This window comes from Rhinatrema bivittatum, chromosome 3 (genome assembly GCF_901001135.1).
Source record: "Rhinatrema bivittatum chromosome 3, aRhiBiv1.1, whole genome shotgun sequence".
Lineage (NCBI taxonomy): Eukaryota > Metazoa > Chordata > Amphibia > Gymnophiona > Rhinatrematidae > Rhinatrema > Rhinatrema bivittatum.
Window position 1 is genome coordinate 203044346 of NC_042617.1, and position 17110 is coordinate 203061455.

Below are 17110 nucleotides of genomic sequence, written 5' to 3' on the forward strand. Positions count from 1 at the left end.
CTTATATACTGGGTATGAAATATTTTGTGGTAACACAATATGTACTTTTACGTGTTTTTAAGGGTAGATTACTACAGTTTTTGTGGGGAATGTTCACTGGACCACCCTCTTCCCCCATGACACTAAAACTTGCTCGCTGCTGTTACTGCAGAAAGCAAATGTCCCAGATTCGTCCATCAGAAATCTGGTAACCTGCTACCAACTGCATTGGTCTCCAGTAGGCAATGTCCAGACACTCAGAAGCCTGAGAAAGAAGTTGCATGGGAGACAACGTAGTAATGGTTTGGCCAGGGCAGCAAAAGAGGTAGCACTGACCCTGGGTCCTCATTGTGTGAGCTCTGGGAATTAGTGCTGTTGTGGTTTGCTAAATTTGCTCTATATGTTATGAGTGGGTTTTGTATTACTTTACAATGTGCCAGGCAGTGGAGAGAATCTGTGTTGCTTATACTGAAGTGATACCAGAATTTGAATATTTATTTAAAGTTTTATATTTAAAAGTATGATCAATTATGTTTTTACAGGCTCATTCTCAGAGGAATGGGAGAATAATGACAATTAGTTCCACTGTTACCAGTATTTTGGCAGGGCCCCTATTGATCCAATTCCTGAGTCTGCTAAATAGCAAATAGCACCTCTGGGAAGGCTCAGCAGTGCACTCAGTTAAGACAAAAGCAGAATTGTAAGGGGATTTGCGAGAGAAACTGCTGGGGACAGGATAGGCCCTAAGGCAGGGATGGCAAACCCTGGATCCAAGAGCCAAAAATAGGCTTGGTTTTCAGGATGTTCACAATGAATATGGATAGATAGATTTGCTTACAATGGAGGCAGTGCATTCAGATCTATCTCATGCATATTCATTGTGGGTATCCTGAAAACCTGGCCTGCTTGTGGCTCTTGAGGACTGGAGTTGGAAAAGGGAAGGGGGGTTGAAACTTGAGAGACTGCTGGAGTAGAACAGGAATTGGGAGAGAGACTACTGAGGATGGAGTAGGGATGAGAGTCATCTCATCCCCACCACCCTGTCCCAACAGTCTCTCTCTTTCAATTCCTCATCTCCTGCAGTCTCTCTCTCTTTCTTAAAGGTAGAGAGTGGGACATTGCGGTAGAGACTGCTGTGGGAGAAGAGTTTATTTCTAACAGTAGAACTAGCATGCTCAAAACCCTCTGCCTACTGCCCACCCAGGTTAACCTTGTGCCCTGCCAAAATATCAGATCTGACTACGCCACTGGTCCCACCCCTGCAGGCTGAAGAGGACCACGGCTGCCTGGTGTAGAGTGGCCCGCAAGGGTACCATCTCCAATGGGAGATGGTACCCTGGTGACTTGACAGGCTTCAGGAGGTGCGGGAGGCAGGCTGTGAAAGGGAAGGTAGGACAGTGGGAATGACTCACTCCCTCGGCCTCCTCTCCCCATCCCTTCCTTTTCCATCTGCCTCGGTGCTCAGCTCCCCTTCCTTCCCTTCTCTCCCTATTTCTGAGAATGAAGGGGAGGAAAAGGGAGCCGAACTGAATAAGTGAAAGGGTAGGGAGCTAGTTGTGAGTGAGAGGAAAGGGAATGGAGGAGGAGTGAGAGGAAAAGAGTATATGAAGGTAGAAGGAGGAGGAGTGAGTAGAAGGAAAGGGAAGAGCAGTGAGAGAAGGGGGGAGTGAGTGAGAGGGAAGGGAGAAAGGGAAGGAGCAGGAACAATGTTTGCAGTGAGAATGATTGTAAGACTGCTGGGGATGGATAGGCAATGAGGGGTGATTGTGAAACTGCTGGGACATGGGCATTGAGGGATGATGTATGTGTGTGAGAGAGAGAGAGCTTGGGGGGCTTGGGTGTGTGTGTGTGAGAGAGAGAGCATGGGGCCTGTGTGTGTGTGGGTGGGAGCTTGTGAGGGAAAGCATGTGAGAGTGAGAGCCTGTGTGTGTGTGTGTGTGTGTGTGTGTGTGTTTTTGAGAGAGTGAGAGCCTGTGTGTAAGAACTAGGGATGTGAATCATTTTTTGACTATTTAAAAAAATCGTCAGATATTTTTTAAATCGTCAAAAATCGTTAAGAGTGGCGATACAATAGAAATTCCCCCGATTTATCGTGAAAAATAGTAAATCAGGGGAGGGAGAGGGCGGGGAAAACCGGCACACCAAAACAACCCCTAAACCCACCCCGACCCTATAAAACGAATCCATTACCTTCCCCCACCCTCCCGAACCCCCCCCAAAATTTTTACGAGTACCTGGTGGTCCAGTGGGGGCGCGGGGACCGATCTCCCGCTCTCGGTCCATCGGCGCCATTTTGGCTGCCACTCAAAAATGGCGCCGATGGCCCGATAAAAAAAAAACCCACCCGACCCTTTAAAAATGACCCCTTAGCTTCCCCCACCCTCCCGATCCCCCCAAAACATTTTAAAATTACCTGGTGGTCTAGTGGTGTTCCCGGGAGGGATCTCCCGTTCTCGGGCCGTCGGCTGCCACTCATAAAGATGGTGCCGATGGCCCTTTGCCCTTACCATATGACGGGGTATCCATGCCATTGGCCGGCCCCTGTCACTTGGTAGGAGCACTGGCTGGCCGGCGCCATCTCTAAAGATGGCCGCCGCCGTATACTCTATAATAGGGGCTGATGAGTAAAGACGGCCATCTTTACTCATCAGCCCTTATTATAGAGTATAGTATAATAGGGGCTGATGAGTAAAGATGGCCGGCGCCATCTTTAAAGATGGCGCCGGCCATTCAGTGCTCCTACCATGTGACAGGGGCCAGCCAATGGCACGGATACCCTGTCACATGGTAAGGGCAAAGGGGCATCGGCGCCATTTTTTTTTAGAACAGCTGATGCCTGGGAACGGGAAATCTCTCCCCGAGGCCCCCCTGAATCTCTCCTCTCCCCGAGGCCCCCCTGGATCTCTCCCCGAGGCCCCCCTGGACCACCAGGTAATTTTAAAAGGTTTTGGGGGGGTCGGGAGGTTGGGGGTCGATTTAAAGGGTCGGGTGGGGTTTTTTTTTTTAGCGGCGCGGGCCTCCCTAAAAAAAAAAATTAGCGATGTGAATTGGAATCGGAAACGATTCCAATTCACATATTTTAATGATCAGATTTCCCCCCCCCCCCAGCCGAATCTGATCGTTAAGACGATCTGGCACACGATTCACATCTCTAGTTGTCATAACATACATGTGTGTGATACGTATGTTATGGAGTTCCGAGTGCAGCATGATCACTCGGATACTTGTAGTGTGCGGTTCCTGCTGCTTTAGGAATGTCTGCCTGTATGCGTAGTGAACATAAGGGTATAGCAGGTAATCCGGTTCCAGGTTTTTAACTAACCTACAGTTTAGTGTGCGTTTGGATGCTAGACGGTGTCTGTAGGCCAGGGCCCTCAGACACTGTACCACTATGTACTAGGGTCACTATGGTTTCATAATTTACCATTCCATTTCTACTACCAATGACAGCACTCGGTGAATGTGCTGTTCATGCAGGTGCAGAGATGGGGCCGGACCCAGTGTTATATATTGATGTGTTACTCACCATCCGGTATATTGGCTTAGCTTGCACTAACGACCACAGCAAGGGTTGGTCCGCAAGTGTTAGTACGTAGTCACATCATTTACTGTTTATGTGTACCTTGCCCACTCCATCATTCACATACCGTTGCTATTCATGCTGCCACTTTATATACTGAACTGGAAGGCACATGCCTGTGTGCATGTGGTGCAGCCTGGAGAGTGTCAGTACATAATGAATATTTTCAGCTTTCACCCCAAATAGTTGTAATAGCCATATTCCCAGCATGCATGTAGATAGAAAGGTGCCTGATGAGCTTTCTGTGTGTATGGATGGCCATGCACTCACACCCCACACACCGGGATAGTGCTACAGCTGTCGCTCTGAATATGTATTTATGTCTGAGCAGACGGTATGGCCATAGCATACCCCACAGCAACACAGCACCACTCCGATTTGCAGGCCTCACATAATCAGCCTACACCAGCTCTGTATAGGTTATATGATATTGCGAGCCTTTACAATATCATGCTACTGGTACCCTATGTAAAGTTGTTGAGGACGCCTGGATATCCCGTTTACAAAATCTGTGTATGGAATACCATACCTTACACCACCATTGTGTTCAAGTTAGCTGTGGTTGGAGTGAGTGGTCTTACACTGTCTAAACTGCCTTCCCACACATGGACAGCAGGCCTACATCAGTACTGTGTGGATCAGCATCTGCTGAGGTGGCAAGTAGCACAATGGTGTTTAGCTCTGTATCAGGAACACCTGTACTGTCAGACTCCCATGCCTATGATGGGTTCCCTTGTGGGTGTGTTACGTATATTTGTAATAAGGCTTCCCTTATACCTACTGTACAGACTCCCCAAGAAAAGTTGTATGCAGATGGCCAGTACCATAATGCATAATATGGAACGTAATGCATTATCATGACAACTGCTATGAATTGTGCTGTGAATGAGCACAATATCCCGTGAATGGTATTTAAGCAGTGCTAAACGTACGGTCTACATTACTACGATGGCATGTGACCTTTGTTTAATGTTACACACTAATAGCATAGCAAGTTGTCAATAAAAAGCTATCTCTTGGAAGGCTACAGATACAGGTACTACATACAGTGTAAGGGCATATTGTACACCCATGTGGATCTGCATAGCGGCCATGTTGTTTGCGTACTGGATCGTTGACAGATAGTTCCTGTGCTGTAAATTCCACTGTCATACGAACAGTGAGATGGCACACTCCCATGGCCAAAAGGTATGGACAGCAGAATTGGCTTGCTTTTAAATAGGTTAGACTCATGGAACATGCCATGTACCACCACTTGCAAGGTATATATTATTCTATGCACCCTGTTTGTCACACTGTGTCTGGCAATGTACAAAGCTCGCAATGCAGTGTGACACACAGCATGCCTTCTTACTAGCACTCACTATTACCTATAGTACTTTGTTTTACAACAACATTACTTGTATGTTGTGACATATCCTTGCATTGCACATTTGCTACCTTTGACATTATGTATAGAGTACCCACATTGAAAGTCCTTTATAATTGCCTTGGACACCCAGCAGGTAACAGCACACTATATGAAGTGTTGGCATGTTATGTACACAGCTGTGTGACACAGGAGCTTTAAAGCCCCATAAGCATTACGTCGACCATGTGCAACCCTTAACAATCATGAACCACAAGCACAGCATAGACACATGATGAAACGTTACTAAAGCAGTGTGCATTTTATTAACAGATTGTACTATTCAACTGCTGACATACATGGCAATGTGTTAGGTACTCAAAATCTGCAAGGACATGTGATGACACATCGTACAATAATTCCTTTTCACTGCACAGCACTGTCATTATGAACCTGTACATAATATATATGGAAACAGCCAAATTACATATACAGGCATAACAGTGTAGACATAGAGCAGAATCATGGTTACACAAAGGACATGTAGAAACTGGACGTGGCACCCCTGCTACAGTACTGATGGTAAGAGATAAGGTTATGATGCTGTACAATGTGATTAAAGGCAAAGGCCCCAGACTGTCCATGTTGAAAGAGTGCACTGAAAGAGGACAGCCAGAGAGCCAGGGCAGCAGAGTTCCAGCAAAGGCCCCAGACAGTCCATGTTGAAAGAGTGCACTGAAAGAGGACAGCCAGAGAGCCAGGGCAGCAGAGTTCCAGCAAAGGCCCCAGACTGTCCATGATGAAAGAGTGCACTGAAAGAGGACAGCCAGAGAGCCAGGGCAGCAGAGTTCCAGCAAAGGCCCCAGACTGTCCATGTTGAAAGAGTGCACTGAAAGAGGACAGCCAGAGAGCCAGGGCAGCAGAGTTCCAGCAAAGGCCCCAGACTGTTCATGTTGAAAGAGTGCACTGAAAGAGGACAGCCAGAGAGCCAGGGCAGCAGAGTTCCAGCAAAGGCCCCAGACTGTCCATGTTGAAAGAGTGCACTGAAAGAGGACAGCCAGAGAGCCAGGGCAGCAGAGTTCCAGCAAAGGCCCCAGACTGTCCATGTTGAAAGAGTACACTGGTAGAGGACAGCCAGAGAGCAAGGGCAGCAGAGTTCCAGCAAAGGCCCCAGACTGTTCATGTTGAAAGAGTGCACTGAAAGAGGACAGCCAGAGAGCCAGGGCAGCAGAGTTCCAGCAAAGGCCCCAGACTGTCCATGTTGAAAGAGTGCACTGAAAGAGGACAGCCAGAGAGCCAGGGCAGCAGAGTTCCAGCAAAGGCCCCAGACTGTCCATGTTGAAAGAGTGCACTGAAAGAGGACAGCCAGAGAGCCAGGGCAGCAGAGTTCCAGCAAAGGCCCCAGACTGTCCATGTTGAAAGAGTACACTGGTAGAGGACAGCCAGAGAGCAAGGGCAGCAGAGTTCCAGCAAAGGGCCCAGACTGTCCATGTTGAAAGAGTACACTGGTAGAGGACAGCCAGAGAGCCAGGGCAGCAGGGTTCCAGCAACCAGCCAGCAGGAGAACAAGCACAAGGTCCAGCAGCAGCAGTGATGGAGCAGATGAAGACACAGCAGCATGGGAGCAGGAGGCCCAGGAGGAGACACCCCACAGCAGGCAGCCAGATCTTGGAGCAGATGAGAAGAGGAGACACCCCGCAGCAGGCAGCCAGATCTTGGAGCAAATGAGAAGAGGCTAGCGCATGATGATTCATTTCCTTTCATCTCGATGGCACAGGAACTCTGTGAAGGGCCCACGCGCATCCATTTCCTTCCATCTCAACGGCACAGGAACTCTGTGAAGGGCCCACGCTGATCCGTTTCCTTCCATCTCCACGGCACAGGAACTCTGTGAAGGGCCCACGCGCATCCATTTCCTTCCATCTCGACGGCACAGGTACTCTGTGAAGGGCCCACACAGAGTAACTGGAGGGAAGGGGTTATTTAACCATGGGATCAACTTTAGGGCCCTTTGCCACGTGGGCCCTTGCCTCTTGGAGGTGGCATTGTTTTGGAGGTCTGACCCCTGCGGCCTCGTCCCCGTCCTGGACTGCTGTGGGGGGTTGACGCCAGTGAGGAGGATTCCAATGCCTGGTAGGGCATGCGCTCCAGGATGTGGCTGAGTACGTTCGTCATGGTGGTGACGGCAGCGGCTATGGTGCTCGCATCCTGGGAACTGGAAGCTATCCCATGCTGCAGGATCCTGTTCTGTCTCTGCATTACCCAACGCAGGTATTGAATTTCTGCTCCCAAGCGCAGGCCCTGCGAGGTTGTCATGGGCCGATCCATTGCTGCTGCCGGTGGAGCGTCAGGTGGTGCTACAGGGGTGGCTGCAAGTGGTGCTGCCGGTGGTGCTGCAGGAGGGGCTGCAGGAGGTGGTGAATATGTCAGTGTTGGCTGGCTAGATGGGGTTGATATCCCATGGGGCCTCAGCACTGGCATCCCCTCACTGCCTGAGGAGTGCGTAGGGCTGCTGGTTCTTCCTCTCCAGCCAGCTGTGTCCTTCATGAAGGTGTCGATATCCAGGGAGACATTCAGGCCGGTGAATGGTGGGTACTCCTGTGAGGGTATCAGCTCCTCCTGCTCCACCTGTGTCTCTGCATCGAGCTGTAAGGGATGCTGCATGAGAGGGATTGGCTGGCTGACAGATGGCCCTTGCTAGCTGGGTCCTGGCAATTCCTGGCTGGGACCCGGGCTTTCCTGAAGGCGAGCTGTGGAAACAGAAGAGAAAATAAAAACATCATAAGTATATATGGCGTTACAAGCTGTCAAGCTGTTTTCCATCAGAGGACCACTTTGTGAGATTACAGAGTGATCATTTATTTATTTATTTATTTAAACAAATTTATATACCGTTTTCCAGTAAAAACTTACTGACCAAAGCGGTTTACAACAATAGGTAACCTTAAACAATTAAAAGGTTAAAATAGTTAGTACTAAAATAAAACTTAAAATGAAAATGAAATAAAATAAGTATCTATCATCTAATGGCATTTCTGTGTTGCATCCACTACTGTATTTGGGTCATTCCATGTGAATGGCAAACACACACAGTGCTTGTCACAGTAGGTGTGTACAGTTGCTGGGTGGCCCTTTATGGACCATGGGATCTTACCAGCCATGACTTGTGAGGTGTCCAGCATTATCCTCTCAGCTATGTTCACAGTCCCTCCGGGCAAGACTGTGATACCTAAGAGACTTCGTACTAAAGTATTACAATGGGGACACGATTCTCAGTTAGCTGGACATCCGGGCAGATCTCGGACTCAAACGCTCCTGCAACAATATTATTGGTGGCCCGACATGCACAAGGATATTCGTGCATATGTGGATTCTTGCCCAACTTGTGCACAACACAAGAGTTCTACTGGAAAGACTTGGGGACTTTTATAGCCACTACCTATTCCCCAGAAACCCTGGACACATATTTCCACGGATTTTATTGTGGATCTTCCGCCATCTGAGTGCAATACAGTAATTTGGGTGGTTGTGGATCGATTCTCCAAAATGGCCCACTTTATCCCACTTCCCTCCCTCCCATCAGCTCCTCGCCTGGCCCAACTGTTTATGCTTCATATTTTCCATCTCCATGGCCTCCCACAGCATATCGTATCTGATCGTGGCCCTCAGTTCACGGCCCATTACTGGCTCAATCTTTGCAAAACATTTAACATTTCCCTGGATTACACCACTGCATTTCATCCACAGGCTAATGGACAGGCGGAATGCACTAATCGTGCATTAAAGCAATTTCTTCAGATGTACGTCAACTCCCGCCAGGACGATTGGGCAGTGCTTCTCTCATGGGCTGAGTTCTCTCATAACTCGCATGTTTGCTCCGCAACAGGGACGTCTCCATTCCAGATTATATTTGGACGACACCCCAGGCTGCCTCTACCATTGCCATTACCGGTACCATCACCAGCAGCTCAGCTTACCGCAGTACAGTTACGGTGGCTCCGGATTCACACCCAGCGCATGCTCCGAAAAGCTGCCCATTCCGCCAAGACATTCGCTGACAAGCATCGACGAGCAGCTCCACGGTTCTGTCCAGGAGAGAAAGTATGGCTTAGCACATGCCATATCCGATTGCGAGGCCCTTCCATGCGGTTGGCCCCACATTATATTGGAACTTTTCCTGTACTACGTCAGCTTGGTCCTGTAACTTACCAACTCCGTTTACCGACCACCTTGAGGATTCATAACTCCTTCCATGTGTCCATTCTGAAACTGTTTGTCCTCAGTTGGCCTTCTCGGACAGCTCCCGCAGTATCACAGCATAGGGCTGAGGATGAGACCATATACCAGGTACATGAGATTCTGGACATCCGGAAAAGAGGCAAAAAATGGGAGTGTCTTCTATCGTGGGAAGGATTCGAGTCTGAGGAGAATTCTTGGGAGCCTGCTAGGAATATACTGGACAAGTCTCTTCTCACGAACTTTCACGCTGCACACCCTGAAAAACCCAAGCCTTCTAGGGGGAGGCCTAAAGGAGGGGGTACTGTTAGGGTCATTGGTCACGGCAGCCCGCGACCGGGACCAGGTGTCATGGCTGCCGGCCTCAGCGGGTTGCGACTCGGGTCGGGCTGACGGCCGCAGCAATAGTGCTCACCTGAGCGTCGTGTCCTGCCGGAGGCTCCTGCGGTGGCAGGCAGCCCTCTTCGACCTCCCTGCAGGACTGCTGCTGCTGCCCAGCCCGGCCGCATGGTTCCTCTCGGCCGGGCTGGCTCCTCCCCCTCTGTTGCAGCTAAGGGCCGCGCGCGCGGCTGAAGAAGATATTTAAAGGAGCCATGACAGGAAATGGTCATGGCTCCTCCTGGGACTCTGCCTCCTGGTTCCTGTACTTAAGGCAAGGTCTGACACTCAGACCTTGCCTTGGTATTGAGGCTCTGTGCTTGGTTCCTGTGTCGGTGTTCCAGATCCACTCTTTGCACCGCTTCTGCTCTTCTCCTCATTGGACTGATTCTTTGGCTCCTGACCCTCGGACCAGTGGTGGTGATCTTCTGGTTTCGACTTGGACTGGCTCTGGACCCTTCTCCTTCTTTGCTCCTGGATTGGCTTCGGACCATTCTGCCATCTGCTCCTGGACCGGCTCTCAACCTCTTTCTGGACTTTGACCCTTGGACTGGATTGGGACTATTCTTCAATGTATACTCCCGGACTTCTCACAACCTGCTGGAGGCTCCAGCCGTCTGGAACCCATGACCTGCAGGAGGCGCCTGCATCCAGACCATCTTCATTCTTCAGGGAGTCTCCTAAGTCCCAGTGGCTGTGTCCCTATGGGCTCCTCCTGGGGGAATCATGAGCTTCCAGGGTGAAGCCTTCATCTCAACATCTTCAACAAGCCTTGCCATCCGACGGTAGAGACTGACGAGGGTTAACATCCTTCTCGGCAGTGCTGACTCTACCTCGGAACAGGGGTCCACTCTCCGATTCCTAACAGCTAGCCCTGGCCCTACTTCTACTCCTACTTCTCATTCCCCTGCCACCCCTCTCCTCCTCCTCCCACTCCCTCTCACTCCTCCTCCCTCTACTATCCTCACTCCCCTTCTCACCTCTCTTCCCACTTCTCTCATGCTCCATTCTCTCCCACGCCTCCTCCGCTCCGCTCTCCCACCACTCATCCACCACTCCTTCACTCTTCCACCACTCCACTCCTCTACCACTCCTCCACCACTCCTCCACACAAATAGACAGACGGAACAAGCACCACTTGCACTCCAACAAATATGACAGAAGACAAAAGATTCTGGGACACAAGGGACAACAAAGAAACAGTACAACTCTCTCAGTAATCGATGAAACGCTCTCCAATAAACTGCACTCATCTCCTACACCTCCAACCACTAACACACCCTCAAAGGGGAAGGTGCAGGAAGTGTGCTTTTATATTGGAAACATTATCGTGAAATGCAATGGCGTTTCACTCAACGCGATGACATTTTGCTCAATGCGATAACGTTTCGCTAACGAAGTCAATTCGCTATGTGTGAAGCTACTTCGCACATTGCAATAAGTACCGCGATATGCAAAATTTCTCTTTGCGAAGCAGAAATGGACTTCATTAACATAGACATGCCCATTTTTCTATCGCATGCGTTATTGCTGAGATACTTACTGCATTTTGATAAATCTAGCCCTGAGTTAACAAGGATTGGATTGGATTGGATTGCCTCTGGTCTAAGCTTCTCTGCCGCTTCCCAGTTGCCACAGGAAGCTCTCTCTGCCCTTCGGGGTATTTCTTCACTAACCTGGGTACCCGTTCCTCGGGGGCCCTTCTGCTCTATTTCAGGAACCTATCTTGGGATACCGGGTACTCGCTCCTCGAGGGCCTGCTCTCCCTAATCTGGTGCCTATGATTGAACAACTTCTGCCTGCCAGGATCTTCAACTATACAGCTTCTGATTCAGTGAGTACTAACCCTTTCAGTCTGTCTCATCTTCAGCTTCAGCGCTCTGTGTCTACATCTGGGACCTGCCCCTGCTACGCGTGCTGTCTATCACCTACTCAAGTGTGAGAATGGTCTCCTCTGCTGAGGACCCCTGGACTAGACTACTTCCCTGGGTTATCTCCACTGCTGCCCGCTCCCCGGGCAGTACCATCGAGCTGAACAATAAATACAACTTCTCATTATATATCCTACAACTGGCCCCCTTATGGATAACTAAACAAGATCACTCTCGGTTTCAACAAACATTACGTTCCTTTCTATGGAAGGGCCGAAAATCTCGCATACCTTTGGCGACGCTTATGCGGCCCAGGGACGGGGGAGGTTTAGGGTGTCCCAATTTGATTTGGTATAACTTAGCGTGTAGCATACGTTATGTCAAAGATTGGCTTTTTGGACTGGCCACTATCACCCCACATATATATCTTTTAGAGTGGTATGGGGTCCCTTCTTTAAATCCTTTGTTACATGTAACATGATCCCCAACCCCATTAAAACGCAAGGACTATGGCAGACGTGTAGGAAGGCATGGCGGTTCTTTTGTAAATTGGGACAAGTCCCAACTCCCCTTACGCCATTACTTACAATCACGGGACACCCCCTCTTTCTGCCAGGGAAAACCAGCCGGGTATTTTATAGATGGAGGACATCAGGGCTAACATACATTTATGAGCTTTATGATGAGCGGACAGGAGAAGTAGCCCCCTTTTCGAGTCTACAACAAAGGTACTCTCTCCCAGAGGGAGATGTGTTTGCCTATAACCAAGTTAGACACTTTATTCGATCAGGGACACACTCCTTTACAGATACTATAGAAATCAAAAAGATGAGGGAAGTAATCCAGGTGGGAAGAGGTCAACGGGCCTCGGTTTCTTATTTTTATAAAGAGTTTATGGGGTTTTTGGATACACGACCACTTCAGGCCCTGAACGCTAGATGGCAATCCTGGTCTTTGTTTTCTTTAACTTACGACGAGTTCCTGCAATGTTTTCGAGAACTGACAGACTTATCTGAGAATGCGCTGTTACAGGAAACCCAGTACAGATTTCTTTGGCAGTGTCATATCTCCCCCCAGAGAGCCCATCAAATGAAAATAGCGCAGACCCCAGGGTGTCCCAAATGTGGCACAGTAGAAGGTACATACATGCATTGTTTCTGGGAATGTAAAGAGATAACAAAATTCTGGAAACAACTGTGTTATACCTGTCAAAAAATTTTGAAAAGGAAGTTGCCGCCAGATCCCAACCTCTGGTTTTTTGGAATGGACAACTCCCTGCCTGCCCCGTTATCTCAGTCGGAAAGGTTTTTCATTCTGAGGGCAGGACTATTAGGCAAACAAGTAATCCTGTCACAGTGGTTAGCCACAGACCCCCCAAACCATGAATACTGGTTTAAGAAGATGGTACGATTATGTTCTATGGAACATGTTATTTTGACAAAGACGGAGCCAAAGAGATCTGTGTGTACAATATTAACTTGGAAGGCTTTTACGACATATTTAAGTCCTAGGGTTCGACAACGTGATGATCTGTGGGCTCCAGGGCAAACTTCAACTGTACCTACAAGTCGCGGGGGCACAACGCCAGGAGTGTGAGTTGCAGCGCTTTGATGGAAGAGATATTCCCCGCTTACCACAGCGATCCACCTGCCAACCCTTATGGCCAACTTCGGAAAGAAACTGCAAATACGTTCACAGGGGATTGGGAGGGATGGGGGGAAGGGAGGGTGGGGGAAGGGTGGGTTCTGTTACAAGAAACTTGTTCATATGATTGTTGAATGTTATTGAAAAATCTTTAATAAACATAATATACAAATACAACTTCTCTATGTCTGCCTGTATAGAGTCTAGCCTAGCACTGCAGTTCCTCACGGAGCTCCTCCCCATGGGAGTGGCCATCACCACAGTACCCAAGAATCCACTCCAGCACCTCATAACCATAACAGATTGCTAACTCCATGGATTCGGCTCAGCTCACCACTTTGCAGTCCATTCCGGACCTGGCCCAGCAAATCTCCGAACAACAGAATTTGTTGGACAACTCGAGTGTTGCCTTTAATCAGTTACACGCACAGATGAATGCACCGGCTGCCGCAGGTAAAGAAGTTAAACTGCCAAAAGTGACTGTCAAGTCTACAGTGCCTCTATCTGCTCCGACACGCTTCGCAGGTGAAGTTTGGAAGTGTAGAGGATTTATTAATCAATGTTGCATGCACTTTTCTCTGCAACCTAACCATTTCCCTACAGCATATGCCAAGACCACCATATCCTTTCGTATCTGGACAGAAGAGCGCTGGCTTGGGCCTCACCGCTGTGGGAGTGCAATGACCCTATCCTGAATGATCTTGCCGGGTTTCTTGAACTGTTTAAGTCAGTATTTGATGACCCTGCCTGGTACTCAATAGCAGGATCAGCTTTGGTTCATCTAAAAAAAGGTAACAAACCTTTACCAGACTTCGCCATTGAATTAAAGACGTTGGCTTCTGAATTACATTGGGACCCTAGGTGCCTGAAAACCCTATTTTTTGAAGGTCTGAACTCCCGATTGAAAGATAAACTGGTGACTCGTGAGATGCCTGAGACCTTAGTGGAACTTATGAAGTTGGCAGCAAAGATTGATTGCCGAATTCGTGACAAAGTTCAAGAGGTCAAGACTCCCAGAAGACCACTCCAGGGAGAGATTCGTGTCAAGTCTGTACCCAGGCCTACAATCCCAGGGGCTGCTATTGGCGAAGAAGAACTAATGCAATTGAGCCGCAGTCATTTGATTTCAAAAGAGAGACGATTCCGAAAGAGGATGGGACTATGCATGTATTGTGGGCAAGCTGGTCATGCTGTACAAACATGCCCTATATGTCCGGGAAACTTGCAGACCTAAGTCCTGTGGGAGGACTCTTCTTAGGTCTAACTGCACCCTCTCCTCCACTCTCTCTTCCAGTATTTTTAATCTGCAGGGCTTTGGAATATCAGACCCTTGCCTTAGTAGACTCTGGGGCAGGGGGAAATTTCATTTTGAAACGTCTAGTGGAACACTTGTGGATCCCTACCACTACTATGACATCTCCATTACTATTGTCCTCTATTCATGGAGAGCCCTTACTGGGTGAAGTAACTCTGCTTACAGAACCAGTGAGCTTGCGTACTGGTGCTCTTCATACAGAGACTATTTCCTTCTTTGTGCTAGAGTAGGCCGTGCACCCTTTGGTACTTGGGCTACCGTGGCTGCAGAAACACATGCCACAATTCAACTGGACCACTTTGGAGCTTTCACGTTGGGGTCCAGATTGTCATGGCAAATGCTTAATGGGAGTCTCTCCAATACCATGCATGCCAACTACCCCATTGTTGCCTGGGTTGCTGCCTCAATATGCATCTTACCAAGATGTATTCTTAAAAGAAGCTGCTGATGTATTACCTCCACACAGATCATATGACCGCAGAATTAATTTTAAGCCAAATATTGAACCACCCAAAGGAAAGGTCTACCCCCTCTCCGTAGTGGAGAATAAGGCGATGTCAGAATACATCCAGGAGAATCTCCAGAAAGGCTTCATAAGACCTTCTAAGTCTCCTGCCGGCGGAGGATTTTTCTTAGTGTGGAAAAAGGACGGAACGTTACGTCCGTGCATTGACTACAGAGGTCTGAATGAGATCACCATAACAGACCGCTACCCTTTACCACTCATCTCGGAGCTATTTGATAGGTTACAGGGAGCCAAGATATTCTCTAAGCTTGACCTCAAAGGAGCATATAATTTAGTTTGCATCTGCGCTGGCAATGAATGGAAGACAGCTTTTAATACCCAGGATGGACACTTTGAATACCTGGTGATGCCCTTCAGCTTGTGCAACACCACGGCTGTCTTCCAAAACATGATGAACAATATTCTGCGTGATTTACTGTTGTGAACCTGCCCGCGCTCCCCTACCTCTTGCGGCCAGTCAGGCCGCCGACACCTTTCTTTCGCAGCAAGCCTGCCGCTGCCTCCGGGCTCCTCTGTAGACGTCCTCGGCCCTGCTCGGCAGGGCTGAACAGCCGGGAGCTGTTCAGCCCTGCCGAGCAGGGCCGCTGCAGATGCCGCTCCGGCTCCCCAACACTCCTCCTGGGGTCCTCAGATGGCAGGGAGCCATCCTCGCCGCTGCTGGGGTCTTCGACTGGCAGGGAGTCTCTTCTGCCTTCCTCTTAGGCGCCGGCGTGCGCCTCTTCACTTCATTTAAAGGGCTCACTGCCGGATATGCCCCGGGCTCCACCTGATGACAACTTCCTGCTTCAGCTATATATAAGGGTTCCTCTTCAGTCACTCCTGGCCTTCGGATCGGGTTCCACATCCTTCCTGATGCCTTTGTTTTCTCCATGCCTTGGTTCCTTGATGTCCACTTTCCTGGCATGCCATTGTTATGGTCCGCGACCAGTCCCACGGGTGGGCTGTGTAGGGCACCTCACGGTACTTAGGCCATCCTCATCTCTGCAGTGCAAACCTCCGGAAGACTTCTGCTTCAGTCCTAAGTTTTTAATCCTTGAGAATCGTGAATCCTGTGCTTGAGTATTCTCCGGGTCTTCGGAGCCTATTGCATTTTGCGTTCGTCCATGTCAAGACTCTGTTCGAACCTGCTCCGCACCAGCGTGGTCCATGACCAGTCCTGCAGGTGGACTATGTAGGGTGCACCCCGGTGCAGGCCTCTTTAGTATCTTCATCATGTTCTGGTATCAGCTTCCACTATCTCTCCTAGAGTCTGCTTCGAGCCCAGCGTGGTCCGTGACCAGTCCGCGGGTGGACTGTGTAGGGCACGCTGCGTCGCAGTCTCGACCCAGCGCTTTGATCCTTGCCTTCGTCTACAGTGCCGTGATCCTTGCCTGAGTCTTCATCCAAAGTCTTTTGTGTTCTAAGGATTCGGTCTGCCCTCATTCTCTGTCCGGCCTGCAGCCTCTTGCCGTATCCAGCGGCAGGGCTGAAAGGGTCGGAGGACTGTTCATTAATCAACATTGCGTTGTTGGTCATCCTGGGGCATGCAGGTCCGGTAGAGAGTCAGACCCCTGTCTCCTTGTCTTCACTTCAGCCTTGTCCTGATCCTCATTACCCATGCTCATACCAGCTCACCTCCTGCGGTGTGTCTTGGGGCTCCTCCCTGAGTCATGCCGTGGCCCAAATCACCTCCTTTAGAAACAACTGCACCTCCGTGCTTGTAACAGTAGCTGAAGGTCTCCAAGCCCTCGGTTTGTAACAGCTGCCAGAGGTTGCGCTCATACAGGATCTGAAGGCCATGAGCTCAGTGAGCTGTGCCCGATGGGCTCCAGTTTTCTTTGGACTTTTTGGTCTTGATTTTTGCCTGGAAATTTTTTTTTCAGTTTCTGGACTTCCTTCAACTTGATTTTTGCCCAGAATTTTTTGCTCCTAGCTTCCTGGACATTTAATGCTTGCTTTAGTCAATTTTTTGTTGTTGCTGTTTCTCCGCTTCAGCTGTCTGGGTCCCACGACCTGCAGGAGGCATCTGTTTTCAGACCATCTCTGTGTTCACACGTCCTGGAACTTCTTCAAATGGCAGGAGACGCCTGCCACAGTTCCAGTGTTCATCTCCATTCTTCCCACTCTGATGAGGTCCAGCTCCCTGGGTTTCATATTATTTATTTATTTATTATACCGATATTTGATCTCAATTGAGATATCACACCGGTTTACATTCAGGTACTGTAGGTATTTCTCTATCCCCAGAGGGCTT

General features: G+C 49.2%; 1 protein-coding gene across 2 annotated transcripts in view; it reads right to left on the minus strand.

Moving 5' to 3' along the window:
- Window positions 1-5214: 5214 nt before the first annotated feature.
- LOC115088723 (recQ-mediated genome instability protein 1-like) overlaps window positions 5215-17110 on the minus strand; it is a 44687-nt gene continuing 32791 nt past the window's right edge. For both annotated transcript variants that reach the window (XM_029596966.1, XM_029596967.1), the window contains exon 2: window positions 5215-7657. In XM_029596966.1, coding sequence (XP_029452826.1) covers window positions 5234-6661 — 1428 coding nt within the window. In that variant the 5' untranslated portion in view covers window positions 6662-7657 and the 3' untranslated portion in view covers window positions 5215-5233. The remainder of the gene's footprint in view (window positions 7658-17110) is intronic.